At 39.8% G+C, this 21,751-nt stretch overlaps 2 protein-coding genes across 2 annotated transcripts; both read right to left on the bottom strand.

Moving 5' to 3' along the window:
- Positions 1-200: 200 nt before the first annotated feature.
- mau2 (MAU2 sister chromatid cohesion factor) lies at positions 201-11,517 on the bottom strand. Its single transcript, XM_058418364.1, has 19 exons — positions 11,240-11,517; positions 10,794-10,811; positions 10,522-10,587; positions 9,249-9,344; positions 9,030-9,124; positions 8,912-8,939; positions 8,634-8,789; positions 8,133-8,279; positions 7,245-7,335; positions 6,503-6,606; positions 6,344-6,421; positions 6,134-6,199; positions 5,177-5,260; positions 5,043-5,092; positions 4,712-4,789; positions 4,488-4,599; positions 4,195-4,285; positions 3,162-3,289; positions 201-2,264 (listed from the first exon to the last, which is right to left on the bottom strand). The coding sequence occupies exons 1-19, from the start codon at positions 11,471-11,473 to the stop codon at positions 2,190-2,192; spliced, it is 1,797 nt and encodes a 598-aa protein (XP_058274347.1). The 5' UTR covers positions 11,474-11,517; the 3' UTR covers positions 201-2,189.
- Positions 11,518-12,157: 640 nt separating this feature from the next.
- On the bottom strand, positions 12,158-20,783 carry sugp1 (SURP and G patch domain containing 1). Its single transcript, XM_058418363.1, has 14 exons — positions 20,626-20,783; positions 19,946-20,108; positions 19,737-19,840; positions 18,798-19,025; positions 18,329-18,452; positions 17,577-17,674; positions 17,163-17,286; positions 16,603-16,934; positions 16,266-16,372; positions 15,678-15,855; positions 15,410-15,516; positions 14,982-15,127; positions 14,333-14,462; positions 12,158-12,517 (listed from the first exon to the last, which is right to left on the bottom strand). Exons 1-14 carry the CDS (start codon positions 20,642-20,644, stop codon positions 12,491-12,493), a joined length of 1,887 nt encoding a protein of 628 aa, XP_058274346.1. The 5' UTR covers positions 20,645-20,783; the 3' UTR covers positions 12,158-12,490.
- Positions 20,784-21,751: the final 968 nt, after the last annotated feature.

Genomic DNA, 21,751 nt, shown 5'->3' with positions numbered 1-21,751 from the left:
AAACGTTTCTTCTCTTTCACTCTTTTGTTTCTTGACTAGGTGTGAATTTTGCAAAGCACAAGACAAAAAAAAGAAAAAAAAAAAAGACGCAACTGCTTTTCGTAACATTTATGCAAAGGGTTTTTGGAAATCTGATGAAAATAATGACAAGGATAATAATATGGATAAATGCAGCATATAAATATTCAAACTTTACAAAATTTAATAAATGGATTTATTTGTTAAAACTACAGAAAAAGGGGGGTAAATACCTTAAAAAAAAAGAAAGAAAGAAAGAAAGCTGTCTCAGCAGGGTTTATACAGTGGAGAAGAGAAAAGGGGGGGGGAGAAAAGAAAGAAAAGCATCGTCACGTGTCGGTACAAAAGACATCATGTCCGCAAAAGGAAAGAATCCGGGGTGTTGTTTAAGAAATATTTACTAGAATATTACAAAAGGTCTTCAGTTTCACCAGCCTTGAGTTGTGTCAAGATGAAGGAATGCTGATCTGCTTATTGGGAGACAGATCTGGATACCATCATCTTCAACTTAAAAAGAGGGTTTTTATTTCTGATTCTCATGTGAATGGAGAACAGGTAGTTGCATCTCTAGCGCCCTCTTTTGCTTGGAATTATATACACAAATAAAATCTAATACCAAGTGTGGAACATGCCAAGAGCCGAGCTAACAATAAATATCAGTGAAAAGAAATAAACCAAGCTTAAAGATCGATGATTCACGACTGTATGCTGGTGCTTTCTTGGCCTTTTAAGAAATTTCGCCAAAAGCCAGTAGTTTGCAGACCAAAAATAAAAATGAACCTTTGTTTCTGGACCTAGCACAGTATTCCCCTAAACAGCTTTGTCAAAATGTTCTTAACTAACAAACTGCCACTGGTAATAAAAATTTGATACTGCTAAAATATCTGCAGTGCTCAAAATAGAGAAAATCTATACATACGTTTTTGAAATACCCCACACAAGACATAAATTGCAAAAAAAGAAAAGATTACTATGCATTTTTAGTTACATGTTTTAGATGTAGTTAAAAAAATAAACAATGAAACAGGACAAAAAAAAAAAAAAAAAATCTCTGGATGATGCTGAAACAATACTCTGAGACGTGGCTTCGCATTAAAGACACTGACTCCGGGTACCAGGAAACGCAATATAGTGACGGATTTTTTTTTTGCTTCTTACATCGTGTCCTTTAAACTCTTAGCTGCCTGCGCCAGCTCGGGTTCGATATTATCGTGAGCCTGTTCGTTCCGTTCCCCTGAAAATGAGGGGAGCGTTCTATTCAGGCTGAATTTGTCAAGGCCAAGTCTGATCTGATCTGCACCACACGTCTTCGATCTTAGGCACAAAGTTTTGTTACGGTTACGGGTTTTCGTCCCATCGGCCGCCACAAATAACAATGGTCTAACGACAGATGGGATGAGATGTGGCTTCGGATTGGGTTGGAATGAGAAACCTGCAGTTTCACAACGTCTTTGTGGAGAAGACTGGAGATCAAAAATGTTTAAAAAAAAAAAAGAAGAAAAATATCAAACCAGGTAGCGTGCTAACTAATGAATCCCCCTTGACACACTGTTTCAATGCAAATCCAACACACACGTCAGTATGTTTCATTCACTGGTTAAGCTGATGGATAATGCATTGGAGTTAATTTCGTTTCAAAGGTTATTAATTATGAAAAATATTGACGTCTGTGTCTTATAATTAAGCTCGTACATGAACGTATACACAGAGAAATGGGCCAACAGGACTAAAGTTTTAAACTGATATGAAAGGAAATGGCTTCATCGACACCTTTTGTTGAACGTCCAAACATAGTTTCAAAATTATAAGACTGTATGCCTCCAAACTTTTGCCCTATAGAGCCTTTCTCTGCTTTATTTTTTTCTTCCATGAAGACTGAAATAATTAAATCACGTGACTCATATCCCCACCGTTCCCAAGGTCTCGCTGACGTCTCACTGCCCCAACATCATACAAGTTCAATAAGAATAAGTTAAAATCTGAAGATTACAAGATAAAATCTGCAGGACAAAGGCAGTGGAGTCCTGTCTCCTTTAGTTTTAATGTGTGTGTGTGTATGTATCTATGTGCATGTGAGGGCTCAGAGGCTGACCTTTATGTACAATTTGTGTGCTCACAGTGAGTGAGAAGGGGTGTGTGTGTGTGTGTGTGTGTATCAGTGTGCTGTATATTCAAAGCAGGCTGGCCAGGCTGGTTGTGGGTCCATTCTGAGCTTGGATCTGCACTGGTGGAGGTCCATCTGTCCACTGAAATACATTCAAGTGTACACACACACACAAACACACAAATAAACAACTTGTAAAGAGGAACCAAAACTACAACCTGAGTCTACAAAACTATCCAACATTTGCATGAACCTTGACTGTTTATCCAGACACAAGAAGCCTGGTTCTGGTCCGAATTACTCATAAAGCAACAGGTTCTTTTATCCAAAGAAAAGAAAAAGATAAAATGTTTGGTGGTCTGGGAAAAAAACAAAACTGTCAGGTGTTTTTTCTGTAGAAGTGAAATGAAAATGTAAAAATGTCAGTAGGTTTCTTTAATTGTTAAACCGACTTTTAAGAAAACTTTATTATAGCAAAATTTGACTTTGAACCATTTATTTTCCCAGGCCACACTGAAAATGCAAAATAAAGTAAAAATGGAAATAATTTATTTCCCCTGGCTAAATCAAACTTCAGTAGCTCTCCGTTAAAAAAGTGACCGATTTGCACAATTGTTTAAGACTCGCATTAGCCGTACAAATATTCTCATCAATAAGCAATAGAAGCTCATGACCGCTAAGGTTTTTAACACTGTTTCTACTGAAATGAATAAAGGTAAAGAAAAGTGGCAGCCATTGTAAAACTTTAAAAATCACTCGCTTCTTTTATAAGCAGTTGTGATCATGTACAGTATTCATGGTCTGCACTCTGCTTTTAGTGGAAATTGTTTATGTGCAAATAAAATCAGCCACACATGGCCACCCTGACAGCATGGTCTTAAGCCATGTTAAGCTTTAGTGGAAAACCAGCACAGGAAAATTTGGGCACTGAACATGCATATGGTGTAAATGGAAAACTGTGGTGAATTAGATTTTCCTCTTTTAAACCTGTGTGTTGGGCTATCACTGCTGAGCATTGCTGTTGTGATGGAGCACTTACACTTATGAGGTTGTGTTCAGGCAGGCTGCAGGCAGCTATGTGGTCCTGTAGGAGCTGCTGGGAGAAGTTCTGGTGCATTTGTGCCGCCTCGTGAGCGTCTATTGTGTTCCCGCAGGCCTTGTTCAGATCTGAGCACAGAGAAACAGGGATGCATCAACGTTGTGGTGATTCATAATCAAAACATTTGGGAATCGGATCATATTTGTGGGATGTTTAATTTGCCAAGAAATTGTCCCACTTTCCACTGACTCATCGGATAATTACAGAGAAACTTGAGTTAAAGCACCACCATCTTTGGCACTGTTCTGACTTAAAAATGCAACACGAAAATGAATCAGGGGTGATTATATATATTAATATATATATAAAAACACATCTGATTCTTTTTTTTTTTACACACACACACCGACCAGGCATAACATTATGACTCCCTGCCCAATATTGTGTCAGTCCCCCTTTTGCTGGCAAAACAGCCCTGACCCGTCATGCACTGTGTATTCTGACACATTTCTATCAGAACCAACATTAACTTCTTCAGCAATTTGACCAAGAGTGACTCGTCTGCTGGATTTGACCACATGGGCCAGCCTTCGCTCCCCTCATACATCAATGAACCTTGTCCACCCATGACCCTGTTGCCGGTTCACCACTGTTCCTTCCTTGGACCACTACTGATAGATGCAGACCACTGCAGACCGGGAACACCCCACAAGAGCTGCAGTTTTGGAGATGCTCTGATCCAGATGTCTAGCCATCACAATTTGGCCCTTCGTCAAACTCCTTACGCTTGTCCATTTTTCCTGCTTCTAACACATCAACTTGAGGACAAAATGTTCACTTGCTGCCTAATATATATCCCACCCACTAACAGGTGCCATGATGAGGAGATGACCAGTGTTATTCACTTCACCTCTCACTGCTCACAGTGTTATGCCTGATCGGTGTACCTGTTAGTGGGTGGGATATATATTAGGCAGCAGGGTTAGTGGTGTAGTGTGAATTTGTCTACCTAATTGTAGTGTGAATTGTCTACCTTTAAGCAGTGAAGAAGACCAAAGCTGAACAGACATGTCAGGAATCTTGCTGGCCAACTGCATGGCTGGAACCACCATATTGTTGCTTTCCTGGAGGAGGAAAGCTCAGCTCATTGAAAACAGGCAGCACATATCTTACTTATACACACACAATTTCTATATGGTGATTAGATGTTGTCCAGTCATTTTTTTCATTTTACCCCAGTACAGGAAAAACCAATACAGAAAAAAAATGGTAAACATGTGAATAATTAATTTCCATGGCTGAGGAGGATATAAGAGCAGCACTTACCCTGTGGTTTCCCAGAACATAGAATATGTGTCCGAGCAGAACAAGCGAGCATGCGGTCAGTCGATTCAGATCTTCAGCATTTGACATCTTAAGGGTCTCACGCAGGAAACGCCTGAACACGCAAGTGGAAACATGAATAAGTGTATACAACTTTTGCTTAGAATAAAGACTATAACATCTCCCTGTACTGCTGCAGCACATGAGGCATGTAGTAGCAAACTCACTTTGCTTCGTTGTAGCGTCCTTGGAAGAAGGAGAGAAGTCCGCGGATGTAAAAGGCTGCGGCTCGCAGACAGTGAGAACTGCAAGAGAGACAAAATGGGTTTAAATATATGTTCAGTATTGGCAGCAGCAACAACAAAAAAAGTCTGTTGCTGTAACTCTAATTCTTAGAGGCAACAATGATATTATAAATTTATAGTTCTGACTTTCACAACTCTTTTTAGATTCTTTTTTATTTAGACAGAGTTACACTAAACAGGCATGAACCAAAACTAATGGACATGAACTCTTCATATAGTTCAGCAACAGACTGTCCAAGCATGCATCTCTTACCTGACAGGGAAGTTGTGGTCAGGGTTTATCCTCTCTAGTAGGCTATAAAGCTGTTGAGAGAAAGTGAAAAACATGTTATCTCTCATTAATACACCTGGGATAAATACATAACACCAATATATGAGGTGGCTGACCTCTTGGTGTCGGTTGCCCTCTCTAATATACACACTGGCCAGGTTGGTCACGATGAAAGTCCACAGCTCCTGGTGTGTAGTAAGCTGAGGAGAAAGCATATGAAGAAAGTTAAATTCCCGGTGACATCCAGCAGGAAAAGCAGAATAATATGTATAAACTGATAAACTAGCAAGACATTTCTGTTTAAACAGCTATGACATATCCACTAGATCAGTGTGTCAGCTAGGACCCACATTACATAGTGGTCATTCTTTCAATCCACACCACACACACTACTGGCATGACAGCATACGTTATTTTTATCAAAAAGCTAATACCCAATAATACAAAGTTAGCAAGCTAGCATTCTTTTCTCTGACTTGTAGCTTGTATTAGCCTCTGTATGTTATGACAGTTGAGGAGCAATAACAATACAACAATGCCTCTTATGTGCTCCAGATCCTGAAAATTACTGGGTATCTAGCCATCTTAATTCACTGCAGCAATCCAAGACTCTCTGCTTTGTCTTTTACACTCTAAAGTCTAAAAACAGGTTTGTTCCTTGCCCAAGGGAGCAACAAACAAGTTCCTAATTTTAATTTTGACACGCTGTCATTAAATCAAGCTGCTAGCACCATTAAAAGAGGCACTTGATATATTGCTCTTCACTACTGTTTTCAATGATATTTACTGTCAATCAGGTATGTTCTAGGGACACACCTAGCGATGCCACTTCCTGTGCTCATGAACATATGGTTGAAACCTCCTATATGTACTAGTGGCTTTTGGGCTTCCTTTCTGTCTCTGACATTTCTATCAGCAAAAGTGAAAGCATACACACAGTGCTATGTTCTAGCATTTGCTTTAACAAAATCATGTACCTGATGTGGCAAAAACCTGCCGTATGTGCAGTTTTAGCAGAACAAATATGATGATTCAGCTCATCTGCAGCAATGAATGAAAAACAGAGCGCTTACCCGCAAGGCTGTAGTGAACTGAGCCTCTGCATTGTCCATACAGTTCACAGAAATACAGTAGAGCCCCTGCAGAGACAGAGATTTGTTACAGGATCGGTCAGGAAGTGTAGGCACCCCTGCTTCCCACTGACGGCACGGCCGGAATAATTATCATTTAAACCCCGTGTCATTTCTGTCAGCTGATGTGGTGTGAGTGAGGTGTAGACTCACTAATAGAGTATGGAGCTGAGCAGCGTGGTTGGAGAACAGACGAGGAGATTGCTGGCACAGCTGGCACACCTGAGAGATCTGTTTGAATCACACAATTATTATTATTTATTAACACCAAAATGAAAGTGCACATGAATTAAGATGTGGCTGTGAGCTGACCTCCTGCAGCGCTGTCGCTTTGTGGCCCGTCACCAGGCGACACATGATGATGTGCTCCAGCAGGATGACTTGGAATGACGAGAGGATGGGACTGCAGTCCAACACTAAAATTAAAGATGAGACAAAGCAAATCTGAGACACTGACCAACCAGGTATGGGCTGAGGACACATCAGCAACATGTTAGAGCTGATATTCAAGCAGGTTTTTAACCTGGTTTAGGCTGATGTATATATATATTTAAATTTATATTCTGGCATGAATATGAGGGTTTAAAGGAAAGACATTACATGCAGCAGGTACATCCAATAGCATCACTCCTACATGGTGTCAAGAGGCTTAATAGTTCTGGTTAGCTAGCATTATATTAGCTTAACAGGATTCAAGAAGTCTTTTAATGATTCCATCACTAAATAGAGTGCATAAAGACTGGGAAAGAAATATTGACAGGTTTAAGAAATTTGATTTGATTATTATATATGAATATTAATATTACACATCATCATATGTTTAGAGTATAAAGGCGATATATTATGTAGTTATTGTGTCAGGTTATTGAAGTCAGGCGTTATATACTGGACTCTCTCAACTGTGGAGAGCAATCAAAAAGCAACCAAAAAAAGGTAATTTATATTGACTCATAAACAAAATAAATCAATTCCTGTTGATGAATAATCCACGTTCCAGTTGATGTAGTTATAGTAACATTGCAGTGCATTGGTGTGTTGTTTCGTTCCGACTCACTTTTTAGTTTCTCTAGTTGCATTAGAGCTTTGTCTGTGTACTTCTGCGCCTTCTCCAAGTATCCAGCCTGCATTGAGTGCATAACAGTGACCTACACGACAAACAAACAGAGTTTTAATTGAAGATTTGGGAGAGAGAACAATTCATTTTACAGTCTATAGTGGATTTGCATACATCTGTATTCAAAGCTCAGGAGTGGAGTTTGCCTAAGCACAGGTGTGTCTCAGTGATGCACATTTCTGACCCTGGACTCAAGTCAAATTTTCTTGTGCAATATCGGCTTGAAACAAAAGCAGTATTCGGTCTAGCGCCACTGTCTCTGTCTATATGATGTAAAAGCAAGTTATTAAAACAAAAATATTATGAAAAGCCATATTTAGGCCAATGAACAAAATAAAATCATAGTAAGATTATTTAAAAACCCTGAACACGTGCATGGAGGAGGCAGGATGGGGGCAGGATAGCTAACCAATGTACATTATACACTTCATTAATACTGCTTGAAGTTATTTTTATTGTTGAAGGTCTTAAGCGGAATCTCTATGAAACACCTCCTACAAGTAAAAACAGATGTAATACCCATTTTTTCAGCATGTGGCATGAACGTATTGTTCTGAAACGAACGATGCCGAAGAAACAAACTAACATTACTGTGACTTTCTGATAACTATTTACACAGAGAACTCGCAAAAGGACAAACTCAGCTGGAACTCATAACAAAATGCGGCAGGAATGCATGTTTGAACATGCATTAACCAAAAAATGTGTGTGTGTGTGTGCGCGCAAAATAGTCTGAGGTTGTGGACTGGAGGAGTGTGTGTATGCGCACATGTGAGAGAGAGAGAGAGAGAGAGAGAGAGAGAGAGAGAGAGAGAGAGAGAGACATACCAAGTAGACAAGCACACACATATGTTCTTTAGGGAGCCAGTGGAAGAGGTCTGCAGGGTTACTGGGCAAGATCTCGTCGTCTTGGAGTGTTGAGATGGTCTGGATGCACTGCTGCAGTTGCTTTAAACATGGCTTCACGCTTTTCACCTACGCACGCAATCACACAGGATTGAACAAAATGCACGTTTTAATGATCTCATAAAAAGCAATCAAGAATTTAATTGTTGTCAAAGATTAAAAAGATTTAAGTATTTTATAATCTAAATAATATAGTTTTATTGACTGAATGCTATAAACTACTATAAAAATACACAGAAAACCTGGTAACATCATGTTGCATTTAAAATAAAAACATATGTAAGGAATGAATTAAGAGTTTACTTATTACACAGTGTTGTATATTTCGAGTACAAGGGATAGAAAGGTGCAGAAATATGTTCAACAGTCAAGCATCTCGGCAAGCCAAACTGTGACACGCAGCTCAAATGTGGACACACTGACCTGTCCGGCGTCCAGGTAATGTGTGACCTGCAGCACCAGGAAAAAGACCCGGAGGGATTCCTTCTGTATGGGGTTTCCCTGCCAGTTCTCCACGATCTGCCCGCACAACGTGAGCAAAGGATGCACCTCCTGTAGCTTACGTTCCATGAGCAGCAACTGCGTGTGCACGACATACACATCATATAATCAGCCATTAAAATTGTATAGACAAGCCTAGTACTGCTACTATTCAAAAATGTATTATTCTATGGAGAAATGTGGGGGAAAATTTGACTCACCATCCCTTTACTCAGAAGAAACAGAGCTCTGTGAAGAAAAGATCAGGACAATAAATAACCATTAAAAGGTACTTCTTCTGTATATCGATAACCTTCTACATATAATAGTTATGCATACCTGGTATATTCTGATCCGACGACCCTGGCATATTCAGCACCTACACCCAATAAGTCACACGCAGACACCAAGTCCTTCTCTAGTGTGTGCAGTTGCTACAAACAGAAAAAAATAAATGAATCGAACCTTAGAATAACCTCCAAAAAACTGTTCCTGTAGTCATTTTTTCTTTTAATATTCTATAGAGTCTTATGCAGAGGAATAGCTGCATCTACTTACCGCTAGTTGGAACAACAATCTGCAGTGCCAATAGGGAGTCTGCTGGGAAATCTGGATGGCTTTGCGTAGTAAAGGCTTAGCAGAATCAACCAAATTCTAGAAAGGATACAAACAACCAAAGACAAAACAACACATCTATATTTTTAGACAACTTTTAACAATTTCTAATAACTTACACCAGAATCTTGGAAATATACCCAGATCATACTATTCAAAACACAGAGCAGAAACAGCTCCATAAATATTCTGAAGAAAGTTGTGTATAAATGCACAAAACCCATCTATAATCTGTTGTTCTGCATTTTAAGCTTGGTTTTGGTTTTGGCAGGAGACAAAAAATGAATGCTTCCTGGAGTGCCTTTATACTTTGAAAATCCACAGGATATCCTGAAACATATTCTATCTGAATGGACATGAAATATCACCTAGAGTTATATCTATATCTAAATACCAGTTCCGAGATAAGTCCAATTCAGACGGGACCAATATCCCAGAGATACACCCATAAAAACTGATGATACCCAACCGCCCCATGTAAAACTAGTCTCATCTGAATAGGGCTGAATTCCCAAACTAAAAGTTGTGACCTCATGCGGGGTCAATCGATTCACAATCACCTTAATTTTATATTATGAATATTGCTTACAAGCCAAATTTATACAAAAGGAGTGTACCTGCTATTTCAGCATTTGATCACTATCCTGCACTAGAATAAAAATAGAGAAATTTCCCCACCCATCTTCCTCTGCTAGTTCCTCTACATCATCAACCGACTCCGACACAGGAACAACAAAGTCAAGAAAATGAACGCAAATACATGCCGAAACGTTTAGCGAGCACGTCCAATGCGTCATGAAAAGCTTGGACTAATGAAAATGTATTCAATCAAATGAAATGAAATGAATTGAAACGTGACATTTGCAGAGTTGCAGAGATATGCCGAGCAATCCGGCTGAGCTAAGAGACATGCTCTAACAAGCGGTTTGAATAATAGGAAATAGGTTTGAGGTTGTTTATATAGGCGTGTAAATTTCCCATTGGGATGAATAAAGTATCTATCTATCTATCTATGAGGTCATTTATGTAGGTTTATTTAAGTAATGTTTGTGCACACGAGCTTTTAACATCTCATACATATAAGAGGTTCCAGGTTTTTCTAACTGATAATTTAATCCGTCATCACCATCACTTTCACTATTACTTTTCGGAACATCTGTGAAACCCAAGTGACGTATTTTGTAACGTAATACTGAAGAAGGTGTATAATACTCACCTGTTGGCAATAAAGCTCTGAGAGGAGACTGGCAGCTTCAAATTTAACATCTTCAAACTGAGGGACCTGAGGGAAATCTGGTTAAGGATATTTCTGCAAACTGCATCTTCAGGATTTGTCCTGAAGGGCTGAGAGCTCAAAAAGAGGTCTTTATAGTGAATTCACAGAAGATTATACACAACTGACAGTATACAGAGTCACACATTGAGTATAAATACATCTATACCATTGTAATGAGCGTTCTGTTTCATTGGAAATATATAAAAGGATACTTGTTGCGAGATGAACCACTGAAAGAAAAAGAGTTGATCAGCTGAATGCATTAACATGCATACACCAACGAGAAAAAGAAAACATTTATATACATATATATAATATGGAGAATAAAAATTGGACACCAAATACACGAAGCGGAGAGACTAGCGCACGTTAGCAAAAGGCGGATTTTAATGACCGACTTCATCACTGCACTGACCCATTGAAGAGCGTAACGAGAACATGTAATTAATTATTTTTTACTATAAATTCAGTAGGTAGGTCGTTACATATTGAAAAGGTAATGTAGAACGACTGTAAATAACCCTTATACGAATTCTACAGATTATGTGTCTGCCTAGCCAAGCGAGCTAGATAAGTATTCCACAACGGCGCTCCCACTAATGAGGCCTACATGTCCCGCTTCTCCGCCACATCCTCGGTGTTTCCTTTGCGATCTTACCGCTTTCTCCAGATGATTCCGGGCGAGGTCGCTGTTCTTGGTGTGGTGATAGAGCACCGAGCCGAGCTGAAGGTGCGTTCGGGCCTCGACTCTTTGTGGAGGTTTGAATTGAAATACAGCCTGGAGACAGTGTACGCAGAGGCGAATTTTCGGTGGACTCGAAGTACGAAAATGTTCGGCAAAACCAAGCAAGGCAAGATACCAGGACTCCGGGGCCTCTCCGCCAGTCGCCATTTTGACGACAATAACAACAAAAACAACCGCGGCCTAAGCGATACTGGTCTACTCTCGCGAGATTCTACACGGGAACTTCCGCACACCAGTGGACTTGGGCATCGGTGGGAAACTGGATGATCCTGATTACGTGTGATAATAGTGCTGCATCAAAAACATAATTTCTTCCCTATTGGAATACTCCGAGTATTTCATTTCTAGTGGATTTGATTTTTCAATATACTTATTTCTGAAACACAATTTTTGTGAGTGGACATCACTAGACAATAACACAAGCTAATCTGTGTGAGTGGACATCACTAGACAATAACACAAGCTAATCTGTGTGAGTGGACATCAACAGACAATAAAACAATCTGTGAGTGGACATCACTAGACAGTAACACAATCTGTGAGTGGACATCACTAGATAGTAACACAGTCTGTGTGAGGAGACATCCCTAGACCGTAATACAATCAGTGTAAGTGGACAATACTAGACAATAACACAATCAGTGTGAGTGGACATCACTAGACAATAATACAATCTGTGTGAGTGGACATCACTAGACAATAATACAATCTGTGGGAGTGGACATCACTAGACAATAATACAATCTGTGTGATTGGACATCACTAGACCAGAACACAATCTGAGTGGACATCACAAAACAATACCAGAATAAGACAGAAAGGGACACAGAATTAGAGGACCAATAAAACTTTATTGGGATGTCAGAGCACATTACAATCAATGTTTTGAGAACAAACATAAAATAAACAGTATCATTATTGTAATGAGTTTTTATTTGGTCAAGAATGTAATTTTATGAGATTTCAATACTTCTAAAGTGAAATGTGAAATTTTTTTTAACCATATCCAAGTTGACAAGTTGAGCAGGACTGACCAAACCAAAAGGAAAAATGAACCTTTCTATGTTCTGTCCAATGCTATCCAGGTATCCAGGTGTGGATGTCGAACTACAGACTGAAGAAAAGTGTCAAACAAGATAAAAATTACATTGTAGTAGAACATCTTCAGTAATATGGCCTCCTTGGATTATTCTGATGGAGGGAAAAGAGAAAAGACAGTTTAAGAAATATCAAAATGCAATATATCAATATATATATATATATATATATATATATATATATATATATATATATATATATATATATATATATATATATATATATATATATATATATATATATAAATATATATATAAAAAAACAATGAAGTGGTCATCAACATGGGATGTGGACAAAGGACGTTCACTTCTATGCCTTTCTATGACTCTTCCAGTCTCTCTATTTCTTTCGCAACCTGCTGATGACACTCTGTGACACTCTAAGCTCAGTGGCCACTTCCCTCTGAGAACATCCTGTTTGAAGCCTCGCAATGGTGAGGTACTGTTGATGAATTGTTAGGTGTGGTCTTGGTCTCATGATGTCAAAATGTGAACAGCATGATGAAGAGGACTGTTTAAATACCAATTCTAATTGAACCAGAACATTTATTGGTCGATTCATGGATCAAACACCAGTTGTGAATTTTGCCATTAAGCACCTTGTTAGAGAACAGCAAGTTGTGCAAAAAGTACTGAAACACTGAACAGTTGGACATGTGCATTCAAAAATGTAGAGAAGGTCAAATTAAGTTCACCTGGAAAGGTTATAGTGCATTTTAGGTGCATCCTGAAATTTCACCTGAAAGCCGAATGTCCTATAATAGAACCTTTTTGTGAGTAGTGTGTGTATATGTATATATATATATATATATATATATATATATATATATATATATATATATATATATATATATATATATATATATATATATATATATATAACCTTAGGATTATATAACTAACCCTAAATATATATTTATATTACATTTTTCTATAATTTTTAAATCATTGCTTAATTTGGTTTTTAATTAATGAATCAACTTAAGTCAAATTTATAATATTATTTTTTCTTTTGGCTTTTCCCTTCAGGGGTCACCACAGCGAATCATCTCTCTCCATCTATCCCTATCTTCCGCATCCTGAACACTTGCACCCACTAGCTTCATATCCTCATTTATTACATCCATATACCTCCTCTGTGTCCTTCGTCTTTTGCCTCCTGTCTGGCAGCTCCATGTCCAACATTCTCCTACCAATATAGTCACTCTCCCTCCTCTGAACATGTCCAAACCATCTTAATCTGGCCTCCCTAACTTCGTCCCCCAAATGTCCAACATGAGCCGTCCCCCTGATGTCCTCGTTCCTAATCCTGTCCAACCGTGTCCCTCCCAAAAAGAACCTCAACATCTTCAGCCCTGCTACCTCCAGCTCTGACTCCTGCCTCTTCCTCAGTGACACTGTCTCTAAACCATACAGCATGGCCGGTCTCACCACTGTCCTGTACACCTTCCCCTTGATTCTCGCCGATATTTTTCTATCACACAGAACTCCCGACACCTTTCTCCACCCATTCCAACCTGCCTGCACTCGCTTCTTCACCTCTAAAAATTTATAATATTACTCGGTAAATAAATTTCTTTCTGATTTTTCACTTCTCAGGATTTAGGAAACAATACCGAAAACTAGAATATACAAAAGATCTAGAACATCTAGCTCCAGTTTCACTAAATCACTGTCAAGTTATCTTAGCTAGCTGAGAGAGTGTGTATTGTGCTGTCTGTATTACCATTTAGAAATGATCTTTGTGTTGTGGGGGCCTGTTTATCTCTTAACCGTAAGACAGATAGAATGCAGCATCGAAAAACCGCTAATGTTGCACTTCAAAGACAATAAAGTTCAGGATATGTTTTCTATAAATATTTCACACCAGATTTTGAAACAGAACGAATAACTTATTGACAATACTGACCAAAGGGTTAGGTCTGAAACGGTAAGCCAGCATCATTCTCTTGCGGAAAGCATCATACTCGTCATCGTTTTTGCTTAGTTCAGCAGGTCGGTCTACTCCAAAGCCTGCACCGTCCACTGCCGTGGTGCCTCTGCAATACAAAAATAGACACAGAGACACAAAAGATGATTTGATAGCAAATTGCTGAGTTTGTTGAAGCGAAATGAAGCGAAAAGCTCAGTAATGGGAACAATGATGATCAGGAATACTCGTACTGATGCTCAGTACTGAAATTAAACGCAATATTCAGCAGATTTACACAGAACTGAGACATTGTGCTTATAAACCTGCACTCGGTCACATGCCAGATTTACAAGACGACATTATTTAATGATCACTCTCCACCTCAACATTTCAATATTGCAGTTAAAGTTTTCATTACTGTGGAAGCCAAAAATCCTAAAGCATCACCTTAACAATAAATAAAGGTTGTATAACTTCTCTATGATTATCCTTTTTAATATACAGCAGTGTATGGATGAGGTATTAAAGCTTCAAAAAGCAGTCACTTTATAATAATAAAATAAAGGAGTTTAACGAGTGTTACATCAGTCTTAGCTTGTTGTATTTATTTTCACGTGCAACAAGAAGCAATGACTCTAATCCTGACCTGTTGACAGGGTTCTTGATCCCCTGACTCTCGGAACCCAGACCTTCTCCCTCCTTCCAGCCCATCTTCATCAGCATCTTGAAGCCGATGTTCTCTACGGTCAGCTTGAACTCTTTGTATTCGGAGTAGTCTGGATCTCTGCCTTCCTGCAGCCACAGCACACAAAGTCATTTGTAAGAGGTTTTCTATTTTATTTAAACATAGTAGACAGATATATAGCAACGACACACATCAATATATCTTACACACCATCTACAGATATGGATATTTTTCAATACATATCTGTATAGATACAGATACATTTAAAAAACGTAGTTAGTATGAATGAGGATGAAACTATATTTTTTAGAAATATTCAAATACACGTGGCAAGGATGTTACAGAGCTGTAAGGGCCGATTTCTGCTTCTACAAAAATAACTCTCTTACCTTTAGAGCCTTAAATGTTTCCATGAATTTCTCCAGCTCGTCAGGTGGCAAAAAGTCGCCAATGAAATGCTTTCCTTTCCCCATCTCGGTCAGCTGCTCGGCCCACTCTGCACCGAAAGACATCAGATGATTCGATATGCAAGATAAAGTTTGCAGGATGATGGCTGCTAGTTGACATCCATCACAACATGAGTAAACATCAAACTGCACCCAAACTCCATTTCTGTCGCTAGTTGTAACCCCTATGTCCCCAAACAAATGGGCTGACCCCTTGTTTTTTCCATCTCCATCTTTCGGAGCCGGTGTTCCCAGGTGCCGTGCCTGGTGTCGATCTCCTCGTCGCTGTCGTACTCGTGCTGGTGATCACGCACAGCCTTTTCCCACAACAGCTGCATGTCCTGCATTGCCTTCTTGTGTTTCATGATCATATCGAACATTTCCTGCATCTGGGTGTTCATAGTGCACAAACATAACGCATGAAACTCGACAGTTATTAGAATTAACAATGACATCATGTACACCTACCTCTGAATGTATATTTTATCATTGCCATATCATCAGAGCTGTCAAATGTTAAATAACGTCTAGTAAAATGTTTAATGGAGGAGAAAGTTTATAAATAAATGCATGTCATTTTTGGGTTTTAAAATCTGGCTACAAATCAGTGTCAACTTTTCTGTAGCCAAACAAACGCAAACAAATTTATCTATATCTTTTTTTCTTGCTGACTGGCTTAAGAAAGAGGCTGAATCTTCACTTTCCCTTTTGGCAGTGTGTAGCATCACTCCTTTTTTTGTCAACAATTCAAATACAGAATCAGATTTCCAAAGCAATACTGTGTGTGTGTGTTTCGTACCTCTTGCTGTTCTTTAAGTTGTTTCTTCTGCTCCTCAGACAGCTCTGTGACTCCCACCAGACCAACCGGCTTCCCTTTTTTATAACCCAGTCCTATCAGTTCCTGCTCTGTAATTCAGACACATTGTACACACACGCCAAATAAACACACATGAACATCTGATTATTAAGCTGTGTACTCGACTAAATCTGTACTTAATAAAAACAGCTGCTGGTTGGCTTTGTCCGTACTGCTAATGCAGAAGGAGAACTCTAAACAACCTTACAGGACCCTGTGTATAGTATATCATATGTCTAGTATCTCTACTTTATTAAAGGGCACAAACAGGGTAGCGTACCAGACAGCGATGGAGCATCAGGATCTGGCTTAACCATCTGAGGAACGACAACGGAAGGAACCGGCAGGTCCACTTTGTCATCCTCAGACCCCCAGCGACTCTTCCTCTTGCGCTTTGCACCTGCAGCACCTACGTCCTGATGCTGCTCTGTTTGAGGTGAACTGAGGAGGTAAGGAGCTGGTGTGTCAACTGGTGAAGTCGGAACCGGGCGCTTGGTGCCTGAAGAGGACTCGACACCGGGCAGTGGTGCAGATCGGCTTTTGGCCTGACGGTATTCCTCCACTTTGGACTTGTAGAAGCGGTGAGCTGGACTTTGGTGATCATACAGGAAGCTAGAGAAGGGATATTGAAGTCTCAGTCATATCCTTATAGCACAAATGATCTTCTCTAATCTTTTAAGCCAGGTCTAATGAAGCTTTGAACTCAAGAAAAATACAGGAAGTGAACACTGGTGGTACTCGTGAACACGTCCATTCACTAATTAAGTTCATTATACAGCAGTAAACTTTTAACTTTGTGTGAACAGCCTGTAAAAGGAACTGCCGTGTGAAAAGTCTCACCTGAAGGTGGGGTTGTCGTGGTTGTGTTTGATAGCGATGGCCTCCACCTCTGGCCCTCCGTCGGCCACGAAGCGGGCCAGCTTCTCCGCCACCTTCTTTGTTTCCTCGTCCACTGAGGGGGAGACTTTAAGCAGCTTATCAGTACTGGGACTCAATTCAAACTACTACTCAACTGCCTCATATCAGTCTACTGCAGGTGGAGGAATAAAAGAGGGAGGGGGGGCGGCACGTAGGTAATCTGTGAACCTTTCTTAACGCTCAGTGAGACTGATCCTTATTTGAAATAGAATGAATTTTCCTTTAATATTACTGTATTGAACCAGCTGTAGAACTATAAATGCTCTCTCTCTCTCTCTCTCTCTCTCTCTCTTACTGAAATGACAAAGAAGGGTGAAAACATGGATGTTCTCTTACCATCAGCTGGTGTAGATGAACTGTGCGTCTCTTGTCTAAGTTTCGCTACTTTCTTGCGAAAGTACAGATATTCCTTGCTGTCCTTCTCAAACAAGAACCTACATGAAAAAAAAGAGACATGAATCATATTTAGTGTCGGTCATAGATAAACTATGGAGATATACCATATACAGATGATATACACCGATCAGGCATAACATTATGACCACCTGCCTAATATTGTTTTTGCTGCCAAAACAGCCCTGACCCGTCCTGCACTGTGTATTCTGACACCTTTCTATCAGAACCAGCATTAACTTCTTCAGCAATTTGAGCAACAGTAGCTCATCTGTTGTATCGGGTCACACGGGCCAGCCTTCACTCCCCATGTGCATCAATGAGCCTTGACCGCCCATGACCCTGTCGCCGGTTCACCACTGTTCCTTCCTTGGACTACACTTGATAGATACTGACCACTGCAGACCGGAAACACCCCACAAGAGCTGCAGTTTTGGAGATGCTCTGATCCAGTTGTCTAGCCATCACAATTTGGCCCTTCGTCATACTCACTCAAATCCTTACGCTTGTCCATTTTTCCTGCTTCTAACACGTCAACTCTGAGGACAAAATGTTCACATGCTGCCTAATATATCCCACCCACTAACAGGTGCCATGATGAGGAGATATTCACTTCACCTGTCATAATGTTATGGCTGATCGGTGTAGATGACGTTTGGAGATACCACATATAACCACATATCCAATTGACTCACGAGAACATGGGATTGTCCTTGTAGTCTTCCGAAGCTTTCCTCTCAAGCTCTGGCCCGCCTTCGGCAACGAAAGCAGCCAACCGGTTGATGATGCGGACCAAATCTTCATCCTCTGGGGGGGAAACTTTAAGCAGGCTATGAGTACGCCGCCTTAACTCACACATTCACAACTGCATACTAATAAGACAGGACACGAGGTGCGGTACGCTGTGAAACATGCAGTGTCCACCAGAACAGCATGTCTCGACAGCCCATTACAATACAAGCTCAGTTTAAAACAAAAAACAAAACAAAACACTGAACACACTTAAACAAGCTAAAATTCTTATTTCCTAAATCAAAATTAGATTTGCATCTATTTGTATTTGCATACCAAGTAAAGAATATTACAGTACTGGGTTTGTATCTGAGTTTATTTAACTTAAAGCAATACAGCATCAGAGTAAAAATGAGCTGTTTAAAAAGTTACCTTTAACCTCCAGGTAGTGCGAATCGTCGTTCTCGTCCTCATCCTCGTCCGGTGAGCTGAAGACGCTCGGTCTGGGGATCTGAAGTGGCGTCTTTTTGGAGTGGGAATAGCTCTTGTATTGATTGAGCATGCTGCCGACACCCAAACCGGGCCGTTTCCCAACCAGAACGTTTTTCTTCTGGCTCTGTGAGGAAGAAGATGAGCTCCTTTTGGAGTCACTGCTGGAAGCTGCATAAAAATCAGTACATTATTTAGGGTTATTATCTTTTAAACATAAATGGAATCTAAAATTAGAAAGTACGCTTGAGTGCAAGAGTCTGTAAACCTTGAAGAAGACCGAGAAACCTTTAACTGTTTGTCACAGATATTCCTTAAAAGAGAAATCTAATCTTATATATTTATACATCAGTTATTTCTGGTCGGCTAATCTTATTGTACGAGCGGCCGTTCCAAAAGTGCTGATATAGTAAATAAATACACTGGGACATTTCGCTGATTAGATCACTGCGCTTGTGTCTGTGATTGCCAAATAAAATTCCACCTCTAGCAACAGTTCATTACACTGAAACTATTACTACACTTGCTACAAGCTGTCGGTCAATCCGTACGTTGCCACGGCAACTCTCTTTCCAGCTGTGGAAAAGGTTTTCATCAACCGGCAAAAATATTCGGCTTATATTGAGTCTGAAATCTCTCTATATTAAATTTCTTGTTTACAGAACTGTTAAAAAACATACAGTACAAAGGTGCTCTCATGCAACATTGATATTTGTGTGTAGTGACTGTGGTGTGAATTTAGCAATTGTGTGCTTTGCTGATGTCACTGGGAGACATTACTGGCGGTGGAAAAATAAATGATGAAACAGTGTAAATTCTGGAGACTGAGGACTCAAAGAGTATCTCGCTGATTTATGGTCAAATCTGAACCTAGTTTTATACCTGAATCCGGGCTGGATTTCTCCTTCTGCATCTTTAGAAACTGTTGAAGAAAGCTTCCATCGTTCACAAACTTGTTTGAGGTCAGTCCCTGCGAATCAGAGGTACTGAAAAAACACAATCGTTTTGTTTAGGAAAGCCGAGTTTCACCACAGCGATGGCTTGTTAAAATTTAAATACGGAGGAGGAAAATAGAAGTATAGCTGTGTAACCTTTCTGCTGGTGGCTTGCTGGGGGTCGATGGATTCTGTTTGGCTTGCTCAGCTAACTTGGCCTCTATTTCTCTCTTTTTCTGTGCTATGAGCTCCTCCTGTCGCATTATAACGTTGAACTTGCTCTTCTGGTGAGCTGATTTACTTTTCCAGCCTCCTCGAGCTTAAAAAATAAGAGACAAGGGGTGTATCATCATCATCATCATCATCATCAACAATAGTGTGAGACATAAAAGAAGATGAATACAAAATAAAATGAGTATAATTTACTTATTTGCTTCTTTCATTCGTTTGTTAGCAATACCAATGAAACATATCATTCACATGGGGGAAAATTATCAGGTATTTTATGATTATTATAACAGTAGGTGCGTTCTTTTTTTATCCCAGCTTATTCCGACTCATCCCGATTCCTGCGCTATGATTGGCTAGAATTTTACACCAACAACCAATCCGCTGCTCGGACCGTGTTTACTAACCAATCCAAGCGCTGGAGGCGGGATGTGTGCCGCAAAACAGGTGGTGAAAAACAGTACTCAGCTAGTTAAAACGGCTAGCTCAACTTAGCCTGCTCTTGCAAGCAAAGCAACCACTTAAACGTTGCAGTTATCCGCACAGAGACAACATATACCGTGAAATTAAACAACTAAATGCCAAATTTATCCGTTTTTGTACTTTACCCGCGTCATTTGACTCCATTTCCAGGACCTAGAAAGCCAGGTTGACGCTGAAGAGAAACGGTATTTCAGCGTCTCTTGGGAACATAAATGTTTACCGGTGAGCTGAGGGGATTTCCGGCGCCCTCTAGCGGAACGGAGGGTTCAGTTTTTAATTAAAGGGAAAAGAAGTATGCAGAGAGCACGAGCACACCAAATATTTAAGAAATCACACCCAACTAATCACACCAGTTCCTCAACATAAGAAAAGTAGGCTATTTTAAGCACATAGAATAAATACATATTTATTTTGCCTGTCAATCATTTTTTTGCATCAACCAATCAAGTCACAGCCAGTAATCCCTGTTACATTAGTCATATATTAAATTCTTTGGGTAGTTTTATGTTTAAATGCCCTTGTTGTAGTCTGAGAGTTGACCAAATACATTTCTTTGTGTTGTATACAATGACAATAAAGTACCTTACCTTACCTAGTTATGGAGTCAGGCCAAAACTGGGACGTCTGCCTTTACATGCACATGAATGTAATATGGAGTTGTCCCACCCTTTGCAGCTATAACAGCTTCAACACTTCTGGGAAGGCTTTCCACAAAGTTTAGGAGTTTGTTTATAGGAATTTTTTTGACCGTTCCTCTAGAAGCACATTTGTGAAGTCAGGCACTGATGTTGGAAGGCCTGGCTCACAGTCACCGTTCTAATTCCATGTGTCCAGGCCAGTCAGGTTCCTCCACACTAAACTCGCTCATCCATGTCTTTATGGACCTTGCTTTGTGCACTGGTGTGCAGTCATGTTGGAACAGGAAGGGGTCATCCGCAAACTCTTCCCACAAAGTTTGGAGCATGAAATTGTCCAAAATGTCTTGGTATGCTGAAGGATTAAGAGTTCCTTTCACTGGAACTAAGGGGCCAAGCCCAACCCCTGAAAAACAACACCTGAATTCAATGATTTGGAGGGGTGTCCCAAAACTTTGGGCAAAATATATTGTATCTTCTTACCTAGTTAAAACAATATTAAAACAAGGGGGCGGGACTTTGTCTACATGGGTGCAAATGGAGGTGGGTTTAGGAAAAGAAAAAAAATCACAGAAATTTTATTCATTTCAACCCATTTAACATGTATACACATAAT

The sequence above is a fragment of the Hemibagrus wyckioides genome, linkage group LG20 (assembly GCF_019097595.1).
Source record: "Hemibagrus wyckioides isolate EC202008001 linkage group LG20, SWU_Hwy_1.0, whole genome shotgun sequence".
In the NCBI taxonomy this organism is placed as follows: Eukaryota; Metazoa; Chordata; class Actinopteri; order Siluriformes; family Bagridae; genus Hemibagrus; species Hemibagrus wyckioides.
The sequence above is the reverse complement of the archived record's forward strand: the minus strand, read 5'-3'. Positions and strand labels throughout refer to the sequence as shown.

Excerpts from the sequence above, each read along its gene's own strand:
- sugp1 (XM_058418363.1), bottom strand. Across the intron at positions 19,026-19,736 it reads GAAATCCAGCCCGGATTCAG|CTTCCAGCAGTGACTCCAAA; the intron begins GTATAAAACTAG and ends ATTTTTATGCAG. Across the intron at positions 16,373-16,602 it reads TGATGCTCCATCGCTGTCTG|AGCAGGAACTGATAGGACTG; the intron begins GTACGCTACCCT and ends TCTGAATTACAG.
- mau2 (XM_058418364.1), bottom strand. The coding sequence starts at position 11,473 with ATGGCGACTGGCGGAGAGGCCCCGGAGTCCTGGTATCTTGCCTTGCTT. Across the intron at positions 9,345-10,521 it reads CAGAGCTTTATTGCCAACAG|AATTTGGTTGATTCTGCTAA; the intron begins GTGAGTATTATA and ends TATCCTTTCTAG. Across the intron at positions 3,290-4,194 it reads GTCTTCTTCACTGCTTAAAG|ATCTGAACAAGGCCTGCGGG; the intron begins GTAGACAATTCA and ends CTCTGTGCTCAG.